A 13,548-nucleotide genomic window follows, 5' to 3' on the forward strand; every position below is an offset into this window, starting at 1 on the left:
TTGTGGTGACCAATCAGCAGAGAGCACGCTTCTTCATCTTTCATCCATCATCACATCTTCTTCTTCTTCCAATAATGCACTTCCCGCTCGTCGACGCCCTCGATCGGGCGGTGGAGCAGACCTCCGTGTCCGCGTCGCTGCCGGCCATGCAGGTGCGCTACCTGTTCGCCCTCGCCGCCGTCTACCCGCTCGCCCTCGTCTTCCGTCTGCTACCCTACCCGCACCACCTCGCCGCCGCCGGCGCCGGCCGGGCCTGGGCCGCCGCCGTCAAGCACCTCTTCTCGGTCGTGATCACGATCGGCATCTGCAGCTTCGCGCTAGGACCCTACTCGTGGGTCCACGCCCTCGTCACCACGCTCGTCTCGTACGCCCTGCACCGCCTCCTCCCGCACGGCATCGCCCACAAGGCCGTCTTCATGGTACGCACCGCACACACCGCACACATGGCACACATGGCACACATGACACGACACACGCACCGCACACATCTCTAACTTTTTGCGTGTGACAGTTCTGCATGGCCTATCTCTCTTTCGGGTACGCACGGCGGCAGCAACAACATCGCCCACTCGCTCACCATCGCTTTCGTGTTCGCTTTCTTTGTCGCTTTCGCTTTCGCTTTCGCTTTCTTCTTTGCTTCGCTCTTCGTTGTGGTGGTGGTTTGGTTGGTTGGGTGGTGATTGGGCGCGCAGGCACCTGTGGATCATGTACACGGAGTGGCTGGCGTGGTCCCTCAATTGGACCACCCAGCAGATGCTCCTCACCATCAAGCTCACCTCGTGCGCCTGCAACATCTACGACGGCCACCAGCCCGCCGCCGCACAGGAGGTCCGCCCGCCATCAACCCCCCCCCACCTCACCCCCTCGCCACCCCCTAACCACCGCACACGCACACGCGCCACCGCACACGCACGCGCACCACCGCACACGCGCACACGCACAGAAAATGAGGGATTACCAGAAGCGGCACGCGGTGAAGCGGATGCCGTCGCTGCTGGAGTACTTGGGCTTCGCCTTCTTCTTCCCGTCGTTCCTCGCCGGACCCACCATGGAGATGTCCGACTACCTCGCCTTCATCAACGGCGACATGTTCAAGGCACGCTCAACCACCAGCCACCACCACCACCACCACCACCACCACCACACGCGTCACACACCACACGCAGCCTGCGTGCATACACGTCGCTCTCACGCACACACGCACACACACACGCACACACACACATGACCGCACGCGCACGCGTTGCAGGAGTGTGCCGGGAAGAAGCCGCCGTCGAGCTGGCTGCCGACGCTGCAGACCGTGGGGCTTGCGTTCATGTTCCTGCCGGGTCCGGCCCTCGGCAACGTCTACTTCCCCATCGACAACTTCCTCACCCGCCCCTTCCTCGACGCCCCCTTCCTCGTCAAGTAACCGCCCCCCTCCCCCCCGTAGGCCGCACCGTCGCCACTCGCTCGCTCACGCGCGTGTCGTGTCGTTGGTCGTGTCGTGTCGTGTCGTTGGTCGTGTGCGGCAGGTTCGGGGAGATGTGGCTCATACTGTTCCTGGTGCGGTGCAAGTACTACTTCGGGTGGTACATGGGCGAAGGCGGCTTCGTAGCGTGCGGGTTCTCCTACAACGGCACGGACGCCCGCGGTCGCGTCCGCTGGTGCGTTCCCCCCCGTTCTCTCCTTACTTGCGTGTCGTGTCGTGTGTCGTGACGTGACGTGTCGTGTGTCGTGTCGTCCTGCGTGCTGTGGGGCTCACGCGTGCGCGTCGCACACGCCCAGGGACCGTGTGCCCGTCAACCGGCCGCTGGGCGTGGAACTGCCGGAGAATATGCGCGAGGTCACCGACTCGTGGAACATCTGCACCTCCTCCTGGCTCAAGCAATGTACGTCGCCCGCCTCCTGCCGCGCACACGCATACGCACACGCGCTACGAACTTACACCGCAAATGCTGTGCGTGTCATGCCGTGTGTCGTTGGTCGTGTCGTTGGTCGTTGGTCGTTGGTCGTGTCAATGGAACACAGACGTGTACCTGCGGTTCTCGCCCGATGGTAAGCCCAACATGCTGGCGACCATGCTCACCTACTTCACCAGCGCCTTCTGGCACGTACGTACCACCCACAAACTCGCCGACAGCCGTGCCTGTGTGTCGTGTGTGTCGTGTCGTGTTGTGTCGTGTCGTGTCGTGTCGTGTCGTGTCGTGTTCCATGTCTCATCTTCGCCCGCGACCAATGACCAGGGATTCTACCCGGGCTACTTCATGTTCTTCCTCATGGGCGCTGTCCTCACCGAAACCGGCAAAAGTGCGTGTGCGGCCGTGTCGTGCGTGTCGTGTCGTTGGTCGTGTGGTGTCTTAAGATGATGTTGCATCTTACGATCTTTTGAATTGGGCTACCGACACACTGTAGACCTGCGGCGAAAGGTGCGTCCGTGGTTCCTGCGGGAGGACGGAGTGACGCCCAGGCCCGCCAAGATCGTGTACGACGTGCTGGGCGTCATCGCCGTGCAGGCCTCCCTCTCCTACATCGCCGTCTCCTTCGTCGTACGCCTCCCCCCCCTCTCCTCTTTCGCTCTTTGCTCTTCGCTCTTTGTTCTTCGTTCTTTTCTGACCAACCAACGATCATCGTAGTTGCTGCTTCCGTCGAGGGCGTGGACGGTGTACGAGTCGATGTACCACGCGGGCTACGTCCTCATCTTCGCGACCTTCTTCGTCACCCGCTTCGTTCTTCCCTCACCACCGCGGCCGAAGGCCTCGACAACGACCAACAACAGCCAGGCCAGCAAGAAGGCCTCGACGACGACGAAGAAGAAGAACGGCAGCGGCAGCGACGTCGATCAGTCGCCGGCCGCCAAGGACAAGAAGGTCCGATAACCAGCACAACACAACATATAATAAAATAATATTAACTGTCGATGTTGGTCTGCACATAAAAACGATGACACAACATCATCATCATCTTCACCATCATCATCTACCGATCGATCGATCGAGGCGTTAGATGGAGTGGATGTTCTGCCAGAAGGAGGCCAGCTTGACGGCGCCCTCCCTGGTCTCGAAGTAGTGGATGCCGGTGCAGCACGGGTGGGCCGGGTCGTTGAACTCCTTCATCGTGTCGTACCCGTCCCGCTCCTTCTGCGAGAGCTGCACCGTCGCGCCCTTCTCGTAGACAAAGTCCCACGCGTGGTCTGGCGTGTGGCGTGTAGCGCGCGTGTCGTGTGTCGTGTGTCGTGTGTGTCGTGCGACTGTGAGGCGTTGCCGCAAGGGAAGAGAAGAGGTTTTGTGGGGGGGGGGCACGGCACCGCTGCGACCGATGAGGGACGTGGGGACCTCGCTGCCGTCGAGGCCAGTGATGTTCTTGACCACTACTCGATCCGCGCGGCGCTTGCCTACGAACGCGGTCTCGTTGTGCTCCTCCTTCTTGAGCGGGACCACTACACGACGAACAAGAGGGTGTGAGTTGCGGTTCGCTGCACCTTGCTGGATCCATCAAGACCTTCACCGAATAAATTGAATAATTAATCAAGCGTTACGCCATGAAAAAGAATGACGCACCCACTACGGCGTCGGCAGGGATTTCAAGTTCCAAGACCGTAGAGACGGCCAGCCTTGTCCCAGGCCTGCCAGTCCTGACCCTCCGCCGTCAGCTTCACTGCCTTGTATCCCACGCTCGACATTTTGCAATTGAAATCAATAAATCCTGATCTTTTTCGATTAATTTTTGTATTTTGTTCAGCTTGCTGCCTTCACAGAAATATAAACTATGCGAGAAACACAAGATAAAAAGGAAAATAAAAAGGAAATGATAATCATGCGCTCAAATCCCGGTTGGTCCGCACAAATCCGGACGAAAAAGAAACTGTACGGCCCAACAGCGGGAGAGTGATCCGTACAAGAAGCGTAATCTCTGCGGCCTACAACGACTTGCTTGCTAGTTGTATATAAAGCAACATCTCCGGCCACGTCAAGCTCTCATACCACTCCACCACCAACACCCAACACACTGCTCAGCAGCCACTGGCCACACACATGAGTTCCAGCAGCAGCGATGATGGCGGCATTGCCATGAAGCAGTTCAAAGACAAGCACGTAGAAGAAGATGAAGAAGTAGACGGCGGCACCAGCCGGGAAGACGAGCTGGATCTGGTTGACAGCGCCAGCGGCATGTCCAGCGGAGGCGGCGCGTTCGAAGAAGGGATGGCGTCAAGCGGCGTGCCGCCCGTTTGCCTGAGCTTCAACGACCTCAGCTACTCGGTGCGCATCAAGAAGGGTCCCTTCGCCGATGGCATCAAGGGCCTGGGTCCCAAGCTCAGGTCGTGCCGGCTGTGGACCAAGGAGTCCAAGGAGATCCTCAAGCCCATGTCGGGCCACTTCCTACCCGGCCGCCTCGTGGCCATCATGGGTCCCTCTGGTATCGTCACCACACCTCTCTCTTCCCGCTACATATATTCTATTATTTATTTATTTATTTTACGGGTGGAACATGATGTCACTTACCACGACTCACGCTACACGTACGACACGCATGGCACACACACGCACAGGGGCGGGTAAGACGTCGTTCCTGAACCTGCTGAGCGGTCGGACGAGAGAGGGCAAACTGGGCGGCGAGATCCTGGTCAATGGACACAAGCTCAGCCGCGACCAGTTCAAGCGCGCCAGCGCCTACGTCATGCAGGAGGACACCCTCCTCGGCAACCTCACCCCTCGGTATATATACACCACACGCCACACGCAACACACGACACGACACGACACGACACGCACCACCAACTAACTGACCATCTGTTTTTCTTTAAGGGAGCTGCTGACGTATTCGGCGCTGTTGCGGCTGCCGCGGAGCATGCCCAAGCACGAGAAGCTCGAGCGGGTGGAGAAGGTGCTGCGGCAGCTCAACCTGGTGCGCTGCGCTGACACGCGCGTGGGCGTGCCGGGCGTGACGCGCGGCATCTCCGGCGGCGAGCGGCGGCGGGTGTCGATCGGGCTCGACCTCATCGTCAACCCGCGGCTGCTCTTCCTCGACGAGCCCACGTCGGGCCTCGACAGCACCATGGCCGAGCAAGTCGTTACCATCCTTCGCAACCTCGCCCGACAGGGCCGCACAGTACACTTTCATTCCTTCTTCCTCTTCATCAGCTTCGAGACAGACAACGAATGGCTCACCCGTGTGTCGTGTCGTGTCGTGTCGTGTCGTGTCGTGTCGTGTCGTGTCGTGTCGTGTCGTGTCGTGTCGTGTCGTGTCGTGTCGTGTCGTGTCGTGTCGTGTCGTGTCGTGTCGTGCGTTGTGTGCGGTGGTTAGGTGGTCTGCACGATTCATCAACCGTCGTCGGAGACCTTCAATCTGTTCGACGACGTGTTCTGGCTGGCCAACGGCTCCCTGGTCTACAGCGGACCCGTGGCCAAGCTCACCGGCTACTTCAAGACCCAGGTACGCATCTCACTACACCCGCACGACACACATGGCACGCTCACTGATGTTGTGTGTGGTGTGTGTGTGGTGACATTTAGGGCTACGCGTGCCCCAAGTTCACGAATCCGGCGGACCACTACATGCGGCTCATGTCGCGCAGCGAGCAGGTCGAGGAGGAGGACTACGTGAAGCGAATCGAGACGCTGGCCGACCACCAGAAGCAGCACGCAGCACTCATCCCCATCGAGGGCTACCGCCTCCCCGCCCGCTGCCTCACCCTCAGCCACGGCCCCAGCCAGGGCAGCGGCATCAGCCCCATCGACCACCACCATGGCCGAGAAGACGACGATGCTGATGGTGATGGTGATGGTCGTAAAGTGGCTGGCGGTAGTGGTGGTGATGATGTGGAGTTCCGCAACGAGAAGCTGCCGAAGCTGAAGAAGGCGGGGCCGCGGTTCTTGAAGCAGTTCCTGATTCTGCTGGCGCGGGCGTGGAAGTGCTACATTCGCGACCCGGGCGTGACCAAGCAGCGGCTGATCATCACCCTCAACATCGGCGTCGTGGTGGGTCTTCTCTTCCTCCAGCTCGGCCACTACCAATCCGGTACGCTCTCACTCCAGGGACGAAGAAGAAACAACAACTCACATCTCTCTCTTTATTTTTAATCTCTCTGCAGACATCCAGAACAGGCAGGGCGTGCTGTTCCTCATGATCACCCAGGCCGTCTTCATGACCGGCAACTCTGTGCTCTACCTCTGTACGCTCCACACACCTTACATGTTATAGCTTCCCCCGAATAGCCGCTCACCTTCATCTTCGCTCTTCGCTCTTTGCCCTTCGCTCTTTGATCACTGTTTCGCTACAGTCCCGACAGAGCGGCCGACATTCCTGCGCGAGTACGGCAACGGGATGTATGGGGTTACGGCCTACTACCTGGCCAAGTCCACGGCGGACATCCCCTTCCACATCGTCTTCCCCGTCATCGGCACCACCATCACCTACTGGATGGTACACCACCGCTCCACCAACTCTGACCGACCGGGACTGGGACTTTGACTTGTTTATATGTACTGACTTTGACTTTGTCTGACTTCGCTGCAGGTGGGCCTACGAGAAGACGCCGGGGCGTTCTTCATTTGCCTGGGTGTGATCCTGCTCGTCTCCAACATCGCCCAGTCGCTCGGCCTCCTCGTGAGCGTAGGCACCGAGCTCCCGTACGCTCTCTCGCGCCCACCACCACCCAAAGACATCAACGGCCTGCGCTTATCGGGGGTGTGTCGTGTGTCGTGTGTGTGGCGTGACTGGACAGGGTGGCGTTGACGATCTTTCCGGTGACGGTGATTCCGCACATGCTGGTGGGCGGCCTGTTCCTGGTGGTGTCCGACATCCCCAAGTACTTCATCTGGCTGCAGTACATCTCGCCCTTCTTCTACGCCTTCGTCACACTCGTCCGCAACGAGATGGAGGACGTCACCTTCAAGTGCCGCTCTGTACGTCACCTGCTCCTCCCCACCGCACACAACACGACAAAAAACACGACACAACTTGACACACACACACACACACTGATGAGTGGTGTGTTGTGTGATGACGATGACAGAGCGAGATGGTGTTGGGCGTGTGTCCGATCGTGAATGGAAACGAGCAGCTGGACCGTCTGGACTTCGACCGGTACCCGACGTGGGTGGGACCCATCTGCCTGGCGGGGCTCTACCTCATCCTGCGACTGCTCACCTACCTCTCCCTCGTCTACCTCGCCCGCAAGCGATCCGCCACCTGATTAGCTGTCAACAGAAGAGACTAAATTAAGGGTCCACTATGCCTTTTGTTGCCGCCCCAGCTCGAAAAAATTTGGAATATCTCAGGCTATTTTGACTGGAAAGTTGGCGGACAAAGTTTTGCCACAGAACATATTTTTATTTTTCGCACACGCACACGCACACGCACCACCGCACACGCACCACCGCACACGCACCACCGCACACGCACGCACCACCACACACGCACACGCACACGCACACTCACACGCACACGCACACGCACACGCACACGCACCACCGCACACGCACACGCACACAAGCACGCACCACCGCACACGCAAGCATTTTTCCGGCCAAATAAAGGAAATGAAAAAAACAGAAATGGAAAGGAAATGGAGAATGGAAAGAGAGAAGAGGGAAGTCGAAGATGATGCACATGCAGGGGGCGGGGAAGGGCGGGAAGGACGGGAAGGGAGGGGCCTCGTGGCGGCACAGCGTGTATGGTGCCATCTCTGGTGCCACTGCCCGAACATGCGTCGCTCCGTTCGAACGCCTTAAAATCCTGCTTGAGGTGAGCTCCTCCTTCCCTGCGCCTCTTCCTCGTTCATCTTCACTTCATAAGTCTAGCACTACTCTCATGTCTCGCATCGCATCTTATTCAGTCCATTCCCTTCTCTACGCTACTCGATAATCTTATATCTTACATCTTTCTACTTGCGCCCAATGAGCGCAGCTGCAAGGGATGGAGAAGGCCCGAGGCCAGGCCACCACCACCGCGGGGCGGCCCAAGTACTCGGTGCTGCGCGGGCTCGGGGTGATCCTGCGCGAGGAGGGCTGGCGCGGCTTCTACCGCGGCCACCTCACCAACCTGCTCCACGTCGCCCCGGCCGCCGCCGCCCGCTTCTACTCCTTCGAAGCCTACCGCAGCGTACCCTCCCCCCTCCTCCCCCCGCGCGTGTCGTGTCGCGTGTCGCGTGTCGCGTGTCGCGTGTCGCGTGTCGTGTCGTGTCGTGTGCTGATGGTGTGGTTGTTCTGTTCAGTGGCTGGTGCGCGATGGAAAGCCGTTGCCGCCGCTCAAGCGTATGCTGTGCGGCGCTCTGGCCGGCATCACTTCGACCACCCTCACCTACCCGCTCGGTATACATCGCCCGCGCCCCGCTTCGCCCTTCGCCGTGGTGGTGGTGTGCCAGCGAGCGAGTGGTGGCTCACAGCGGCTCACCCCACTCTCTTGGTATTCCACGCAGACCTGGTGCGGACGCGGTTGGCCGCGCAGACGCCCGACACACCGATGCAGTACCGGTACAAGGGGATCGGGGACTGTCTGGTCCAGATCGTGAAGCAGGAGGGACCCCTGGCCTTCTGGAAGGGCCTCTCCGTGTCTCTCGTCGTACGTCCTCTCTCTCTCTCTCTCCGTGTCGTGTGCGTCGTTCATCGTGTGTGTCGCACATGTGCGTCGTGTCATTGTGTGTGTTCACTTCACACATGTGGTGACGATTGATGACCAGGGCATAGCGCCGTTTGTGGCGATCAACTTCACGACGTTCGAGACGCTGAGGCAGGAGGTGACGGAGCGACACGGCGGCCAAATGCCCCTCCTCTGGGGTCCCGTGTGCGGGGCCGCCTCGGGCACCTTTGCCATGACCTGTACGCATCCCCCCCCCAACACGGCACGACACGGCCACGACACGGCCACGACACAAGGTCTGACGCGTGTCCACCGGTGTGCAGGCACGTATCCATTCGATCTGCTGCGACGGCGGATGATGCTGCAGGGCCGGGGAGGCGAGGAGCGCTTCTATTCGTCGATCTGGGACGCCTGCCGCAAGATCCACCAGTTCGAGGGCGTGGGCGGCTTCTTCAAGGGCATGATCCCCACCTACCTCAAGGTTACTCTCCCCTGACACGACACGACACACACGACCCGCGCGTGCGGCAATGCGTGGCTGATGGTTGCGATGCAGGTGGTGCCGTCCGTGGCCATCAGCTTCGGGACCTACGAGCTGTGCAAACGCGTGGGCGGCGAATAAAGAAGCGCTGCTTCGAAACTCACGTGCAGCAGTGGGTGAAGAATGAAAACGCGCCCCCGGTATTCATTTCGCTCTTTGTTGCGTGGTTGTGGTGTTGGTGTGTGTGTGTGTGTGGAGACAGGGGAGCAACAACGTCCGGTCGTGTTTGTTCTGCCCCGAAAATGAAAATGTAGTGTGATGGTGGTGATGGTGATGGTGGTGATGATAATAGTGTGCTATGTTACATATATAGGTGCATTGTGGTGTATATGTGTACCCCCTCCCCCGCTCCGGTGGCTGTTGCCCGCAAAAGTTGTGACCGCTTTTGGCTGCGCTGCTCGCTGGCTCAGAAGATGTTGTCGATGATGGTCTTGAGGATCGTCTCTCTCACCGCCTTGAACACAAACTCTGTGGGGGAAGGAATAGACCGACACGACACAACACACGTGAGGCGACACGCACACAATACACGACACACGACACACACGGGTGTGAGCGGGACCGAGCGATGATGGAATGGAGGGAGGGGAGGCAAACCGATGTTCTGTGTGTCGATGGCGCACGTGAAGTGAGTGTAGATGACGTGGGGCGACGTGTTCACCTCCAAAAACCGGCTCCTGATGAACTGCGACGCCGCCTCGAAGTTGGCTCCACCTGCACACGCGGGGGAGACACCAACAATCAGTTTCCAGAAATATGGTCCGTGTGCGCACGTGGTGCGTGTTGTTGCGCGGTGCATGGCGTGCGTACCATTGTAGCTGGGGAAGGTGCCCTTGAGGTCGACCTTCTTGATCTTCTCCTTGAAGAGATCGACCTTGTTGAGGAAGAGAATGAACGCAGTCTCGGCGAACCATGGGCTGTTGCAAATCTCATCAAACAGCAGCAGCGACTCTGTTCGCACGCACAACCGAAAGCTCGTTCCGTCAGCACACACCGATACGCACACACGCACACACGCACACAACACACACGACACACGCTACTAATGAATGCGCGAGTAAGTACCCTTTGTTCGATTCTGGCTGTCGTCCTCGCGAAGCGTCTGATCGTACTCGGAGAGGGCCACGCAGAAGATGACCGCCGTGACGCAGTCGAAGCAGTGAATCCACTTCCTGTGTACGTCGCGATGCATCCGTGACGACGATGAACAGAGTTTGAGCGAGCGAGCGAGCAATGGAAAGAAAGTGTTGCGTGCGTGCGTGACCACCACGCCTTGGCTCTACGACGCGGCGAGATTGAGTGTGCAGAGGTATTGGGCAGAAGGGGGCGCACCTGCGTTCGGATCGCTGTCCGCCCACGTCGACCATGCAGAAGGCCATGTCGTCGAATTCGAACTGGGCCTCGTCGATACCCACGGATCGGATGCGGGCTCGCAGCACGTCCTGCACGCACCGGGGGGTAACACCACGGTCAGGCAGCCATAGACCGTGGAAAGCGAAGACGACAAAGAACGAACGAAAGAACGAAGAGGGTGTGTGCGCACCCGCTCGGTCGGGCAGTAGTCGGCCTGCTCGAACCTGCCAATGTTGTCAAAGAAGCTGCCAACAAACACGTTGGTGGTTAGAAACGTCATCACAGCACGACACACGACTAACGACACGACACACGCACACACGCACACACACAGAAACCAGGACGGGGGAGGCACGAACTAGGAGGCTGAGTCGTTGAGCTGGTAGGTTTTGTCGCGCTGCTCGTAGGCGGCGCGGATGCCCGCGTCGGCCCACAGGGCGGCGATGTCCTGTGCCACCTGGGACGTGAAGCTGTCGCCGCCCGCCGGCAGCTTCGCCAGTCGCTCGGCCCGTTCCTGTGATGACACTCGACCCACATACAAGCGCCATACAATGGTAAGTGATTGAAGAACCATCGTGTTGCTAGTGACGCATTAATCCATATATGGCATTAAAACGCAATCGAATGGCAGAGATCCGAGATCGATGGTCGAAGTAGAGGATACACGTACCATGTTGTCCTCGGAGGCCATCTCGATGCCCAGCTTGGAGGCGGCGTGAACGATGACCTTCATCTGTGTGACGCAGTTTCCGTATATGACGTGCTTGTAGGCCATCAGCTCCTCTCGCGTGAAGCCGCCAGCCATAGAAATGATCTTCATCTGCTTGAAGATGGTACTCTTGCCCGACTCGCCCGGCCCTACACGCAGATGAAAATCGTCAATCAGTCCACGTAGAGCCCAAGCGCCAATTTCTCTCGCGAGGGCATAGGTTTGATTCTAGAAGCTCACGATAGAACGCAACAGCGCTGGATGATCATGGCAGTAGTGGAGTTGAAATGTCAGAGGGGGCTGTTGCACGTACCGAGAAGCAGAAGTTTTACTTCCTGTCTGAGCCTCTTTCTGTCCTGTTGCAATTCGTAGTCGATTTCATTGTTCCTCTTCTTGGCCGCCTTCTCACCTTCGGAAAGACCGCCGCTCACGCAGGCTCCCATCTTCGTCCACTTCTCTCCTCTTCTACCGCGGCTCAAAAGCGTAATACGCGGCAGTTTCAGTTCGGCTGACGTCACGGTGAGCCTCGTCGACAACAAACGTGATCAAAATCAATTATTAATTACAGTAAAACAAATTAAAATGCACTGTTGGTGTGCAACCGCAAAAGTTTCTTCGTGTTGCCAACGAATATAGTTATATATTTCGATGGTGCAGTGGTTCAAAGGTTGCACGAGGCGACGTAGACCTGGAGGAGCGAGGCGGCGGGCTGGTCCACGAACCAGTAGAGGCCGCCCTCCGTCGGCCACACGTGCTTCGACGGCAGCTCGCCCTCCTTCTCCTCCTTGCCCTGTTCGCCCACCCACCCAACACCGAATCATCAATGTACGCAGATGAGCTGAGGAACACGACACACGCGACACACAAGGCACGACACACGCGACACACACAGAGAGATGAGTGGATTCAGACCTCGAGGATGTTGAAGAGGACGTTCTTCTTGGCGTCGCCGGTGACGACAAAGGCCACGTTGCGGGCCGCGTTGACCAGCGGCAGCGTGAAGGTGATCCTCTCCGGCGGCGGCTTGGGCGAGTCGCTGATCGGCGCCACCTACGGTGGTTGTGTGATCAACCACACGACGTTGCCGCGTCATCAACAATGCCACGTCAGCGCTCAGGCCCGTCGGGTGGGTGACGTACGAGGAGCTGGTCTTCCTTGAGCAGCGCGTGGAAGGGGAAGAGGGAGCAGGTGTGGCCGTCGGGACCCATGCCCAGCAGGATGAGGTCGAACTGCGGCAGCGCCTTGCCGCCTCGGCCCAGCTTGCTCTCCACCTTTGCCTGCGTACATGTATCACGTCAGACACACAACACGCACGACACGCACACTACACACGACACACGCGACCGCACACGGAAAGGTGCGTGCCTGGTAGGACTTGGCGGACTCGGGGAGAGGCACGGACACGTCGATGGTGTGGATGTGGTCGGCGGGGATGGGCACGTGGCGGAAGAGCTCCTCGTTGCACGCGTGGTAGTTGCTCTCCTTGTCGTCCAGCCCCACGTACCGCTCGTCCGCGAAGAACACCTCCCACCGTGCCCACTGCACACACGACACACACGCACACGCACACCGACACACACGGACACACATGTGAATGGTGCCGCAACACAAAAGAACGAAAGCGACGTACGTCGATGGATTCGCGGAGCTGGAGGAGGCGAGGTGCCACGAGGGCCGGCAGCGAACCGCCAGAGAAGGCCACCACGAACGATCCACGCTCCCTATTTTTGCACGTTTTTACGATTAATAAATCAATTCAATTATTAAATGATAAAATCTGCTGAGATGAGGAGTAGAGGAAAAGGGAACGCGCGAGGGAGGAGGGTTTGAGAGGGGGGGGGCAATACTCGATGGCCTGGCGGGAGAGACGAGCGATCAAGTCGCCGGACTCTTCAGTGAGGAGGTCCTTCGAGTGGCACACATACACGTGAGGCTTGGTCACTCCGGTTCTGTCCATCTGTCTGATTCAATTGAATTCGCTCTTTCTCTCTTGGGGGTTCGATCTTGTGCGGTGCAAACAAAGATGACAACGCACAAGATGTGCGTGCGATAGATCTGCAGAGATGAAATTTTGCAGGCAGCACGAGCGAGTTTTCGGTCTGGTCTCAACGGACAGACCGACCCTGAAGCTCCACCTGAATGGCACCCAGCCAGGCTGGCCTGTCGCACTCAACACTCCACAACACCAACAACACCACCAAGAAGAAAACGAAGAATGATGCAGCACACAAACATGAGGTTGACGCTGGCGCTGATGATGATGTTGACAACTATGATGGTGGCTGGCCAGCAGCCGAAGCAGCCGCCACAGCTGCAACAGAGACCGCCACAGCAGCTGGGCGGCCAGCTTCTCCCACCCGAACGACCACAGGTCCAGCACCACCAG

The 13,548-nt window shown here is 58.7% G+C and overlaps 6 protein-coding genes across 6 annotated transcripts; 3 read left to right on the plus strand and 3 right to left on the minus strand.

The window, feature by feature from the left end:
• Nucleotides 1-74: 74 nt before the first annotated feature.
• On the plus strand, nucleotides 75-2,858 carry ACA1_295550 (Membranebound O-acyltransferase domain containing protein 2, putative; the record flags this gene model as incomplete). The annotated part of the gene is made up of 12 exons (XM_004368167.1): nucleotides 75-125; nucleotides 153-419; nucleotides 512-537; nucleotides 693-828; nucleotides 944-1,089; nucleotides 1,279-1,407; nucleotides 1,515-1,646; nucleotides 1,768-1,871; nucleotides 2,011-2,093; nucleotides 2,226-2,289; nucleotides 2,395-2,528; nucleotides 2,616-2,858. 12 exons carry the CDS (start codon nucleotides 75-77, stop codon nucleotides 2,856-2,858), a joined length of 1,515 nt encoding a protein of 504 aa, XP_004368224.1.
• Nucleotides 2,859-2,981: 123 nt separating this feature from the next.
• ACA1_295560 (uncharacterized protein) lies at nucleotides 2,982-3,661 on the minus strand (the record flags this gene model as incomplete). The annotated part of the gene is made up of 3 exons (XM_004368168.1): nucleotides 2,982-3,172; nucleotides 3,287-3,418; nucleotides 3,577-3,661. 3 exons carry the CDS (start codon nucleotides 3,659-3,661, stop codon nucleotides 2,982-2,984), a joined length of 408 nt encoding a protein of 135 aa, XP_004368225.1.
• Nucleotides 3,662-4,013: 352 nt separating this feature from the next.
• ACA1_295570 (ABC2 type transporter superfamily protein) lies at nucleotides 4,014-7,174 on the plus strand (the record flags this gene model as incomplete). The annotated part of the gene is made up of 10 exons (XM_004368169.1): nucleotides 4,014-4,395; nucleotides 4,529-4,694; nucleotides 4,785-5,088; nucleotides 5,284-5,412; nucleotides 5,493-5,997; nucleotides 6,071-6,151; nucleotides 6,260-6,402; nucleotides 6,496-6,608; nucleotides 6,704-6,884; nucleotides 6,995-7,174. 10 exons carry the CDS (start codon nucleotides 4,014-4,016, stop codon nucleotides 7,172-7,174), a joined length of 2,184 nt encoding a protein of 727 aa, XP_004368226.1.
• Nucleotides 7,175-7,581: 407 nt separating this feature from the next.
• ACA1_295580 (solute carrier family protein) lies at nucleotides 7,582-9,181 on the plus strand (the record flags this gene model as incomplete). Its single annotated transcript, XM_004368170.1, has 7 exons — nucleotides 7,582-7,725; nucleotides 7,888-8,082; nucleotides 8,195-8,291; nucleotides 8,399-8,541; nucleotides 8,660-8,798; nucleotides 8,883-9,040; nucleotides 9,116-9,181. The coding sequence occupies 7 exons, from the start codon at nucleotides 7,582-7,584 to the stop codon at nucleotides 9,179-9,181; spliced, it is 942 nt and encodes a 313-aa protein (XP_004368227.1).
• A 325-nt stretch (nucleotides 9,182-9,506) lies between these two features.
• ACA1_295590 (guanine nucleotide-binding protein alpha-5 subunit, putative) lies at nucleotides 9,507-11,605 on the minus strand (the record flags this gene model as incomplete). The annotated part of the gene is made up of 9 exons (XM_004368171.1): nucleotides 9,507-9,568; nucleotides 9,698-9,814; nucleotides 9,911-10,051; nucleotides 10,166-10,272; nucleotides 10,433-10,542; nucleotides 10,644-10,698; nucleotides 10,813-10,967; nucleotides 11,124-11,311; nucleotides 11,476-11,605. 9 exons carry the CDS (start codon nucleotides 11,603-11,605, stop codon nucleotides 9,507-9,509), a joined length of 1,065 nt encoding a protein of 354 aa, XP_004368228.1.
• Nucleotides 11,606-11,823: 218 nt separating this feature from the next.
• ACA1_295600 (6phosphogluconolactonase) lies at nucleotides 11,824-13,119 on the minus strand (the record flags this gene model as incomplete). Its single annotated transcript, XM_004368172.1, has 6 exons — nucleotides 11,824-11,952; nucleotides 12,075-12,212; nucleotides 12,302-12,439; nucleotides 12,561-12,701; nucleotides 12,793-12,810; nucleotides 13,084-13,119. 6 exons carry the CDS (start codon nucleotides 13,117-13,119, stop codon nucleotides 11,824-11,826), a joined length of 600 nt encoding a protein of 199 aa, XP_004368229.1.
• Between the last annotated feature and the right edge of the window lie 429 nt (nucleotides 13,120-13,548).

Source organism: Acanthamoeba castellanii (genome assembly GCF_000313135.1).
Source record: "Acanthamoeba castellanii str. Neff unplaced genomic scaffold scf7180000084777, whole genome shotgun sequence".
NCBI lineage: Eukaryota > Discosea > Longamoebia > Acanthamoebidae > Acanthamoeba > Acanthamoeba castellanii.